The sequence below is a fragment of the Trichinella spiralis genome (assembly GCF_000181795.1).
Source record: "Trichinella spiralis strain ISS 195 chromosome Unknown Scfld4, whole genome shotgun sequence".
Classification (NCBI taxonomy): Eukaryota; Metazoa; Nematoda; class Enoplea; order Trichinellida; family Trichinellidae; genus Trichinella; species Trichinella spiralis.
Genome location: NW_003526943.1, coordinates 5341368 through 5343426, shown reverse-complemented (window position 1 = coordinate 5343426; position 2059 = coordinate 5341368). Strand labels below are relative to the sequence as shown.

The following is a 2059-nucleotide window of genomic DNA, read 5'->3' as shown; positions in this document are numbered from 1 at the left end:
AAAAATTAGGCTCAGGCATCAGGGTTAAATTTATATATTAATAAATTTATTTAGGGTCATATGACTTGTGAATTTTATTTTTTTATTTTCCACATGTGTACCACAGATGAACTGAACCTTTTTTCAAAAATTTACTGTTCTATGCTGATAATTAATTTTGCTGATTTCAGTATGCTTTATGATTTATGATACAGTATGCTAGACATTTTTGTAAGAATATTTTATTTATTTTTAAGCAGATAAATTTATTTTTATGTTTAAATTAAAGGTAAATTTATAATTTTAACATTATAATACTTCTTTATTGAATTAGGTTTATAATAATATATTAATTTCAAATATGTACTTACTTTTATTAAATGATTTAGGTTAATACTGTATTTTGATCTAATTGTCAATTTGAAATTTGATTTACTTTGATTTGTTTTTCTAGAATTACTCGTGTAAGTGTATTTTTTATTATTCAAAATTTTAATAACATCTTTATTCGAGCTTGTTTGTTTTTCGGCATATATGTCTATTAGAATTATTTTAGAAATTTATTAATAGATGCCTATAAGCAATAAAATGGAAAATTTTAACGTAATTACGTTAACAGTTTTATTTTTTACGTTTTTTTGCTGATTAATTTTCTGGTCCTGCATTATGATAAGTTTTTGATTTTTATTGAAAAGTTTCTTACTTCCTTCTTGGTTAGATTTTTTTCAAAATATTTTACATTCGCTTCTGGTAGTAACTGACGTGTATGTTTTTATTTAATGTTTGTTTTTAATATTATATTATATTATATTATATTATAGTATAGTATAGTATAGTATATTTTATTTTATTTATATATGGTTTTAATTTTGTTTGTTTGTTTTTTACCGATTTTATTAGTGTATATTTATATTTTTGCTCATTTTTAGTAAACTGCATTAATAAGCTAGAGAAAATGGTTAGCGAGGATGATATGGAAGTCGATGATGGTCCTCCTATGCTTGATAGAGAAGATTATTCAGAGCCGTCTTCATCTCGCCGTCAAAGTGAAAGCGAGGAAGAAGATTATTTGGATGTTAAGAGCTCTAAGATCGCAAAAGTTGCTAGACCGGATACTGGAGATCATTACGATCAAGTATTGAATGATCAGGCAAAGCGTTTTGAATATCTGTTGAAACAGACAGAAGTGTATTCACATTTTGTGTCTAGCGGCGCGTTGACTGGTGAGTTTAATTATTTTTACTTGTTTGTTTCAACATCTTTGTTATAAATTATTAGAAGGGAAGAAACTTGGTTCTCCTTTGAAAATTAAAGAAAAGAAAGACGGTAAAGTGATTCCGAAGGTTTCGGCTGTTGGCGATCACCGACATCGCAAAACTGAAAAAGAAGAGGATGAGGAATTGTTAGAAGAGGAACGTCATAATGCAAACATTTTTTGCTTTGCACAATCTCCTTGGTGTAAGAAATTGAAATTTGCTTAAATTTTTCCATCGTAATAAAAGTATTCGTTTTAGATATCAAAGGAGGTGAAATGCGAGATTATCAAATTCGCGGTTTAAACTGGATGATTGCTTTATTAGAGAATGGGATCAATGGTATTTTAGCCGATGAAATGGTGAGGGCATAATGAAATCCATAGTTCATTCACTTATTTATTATTTAATTCAGGGCTTGGGCAAAACTCTTCAAACTATTTCCTTTATTGGTTATTTGAAGCATTATAAAAACATGCCGAGTCCGCATTTGGTAATTTGTCCAAAGTCAACATTGCCCAACTGGGTGAATGAATTCAATCGTTGGTGCCCGTCTATTGTTGTCGTTCAGTTGATTGGTGATCAGGAAACTCGAGTAAGTTAAATGCGTTTTTATAAGTTTTTTGTGCTCATTGAATCACCGAATGAAAATTTAGGATGCTATTATTAATGAAAAACTCATGCCTGGCGAATGGGATGTGTGCGTTACGAGTTATGAGATGGCTATTCGCGAAAGTGCGTTCTGCGAAATTCAACTGGTGATACATTGTATTGACGAGCCACAAACTAAAATGACAAGTCAAGTAGATGCTTTGCATATTTTTATT

At 29.5% G+C, this 2059-nt stretch overlaps 1 protein-coding gene across 1 annotated transcript; it reads left to right on the top strand.

Annotated features, from left to right (window-relative positions):
• Window positions 1-934: 934 nt before the first annotated feature.
• Tsp_01332a (chromatin-remodeling complex ATPase chain Iswi) lies at window positions 935-2035 on the top strand (the record flags this gene model as incomplete). Its single annotated transcript, XM_003377091.1, has 5 exons — window positions 935-1202; window positions 1258-1395; window positions 1494-1594; window positions 1648-1827; window positions 1889-2035. Coding segments are annotated over exons 1-5 (834 nt in total), but the record flags the coding sequence as incomplete, so codon positions are not given.
• Window positions 2036-2059: the final 24 nt, after the last annotated feature.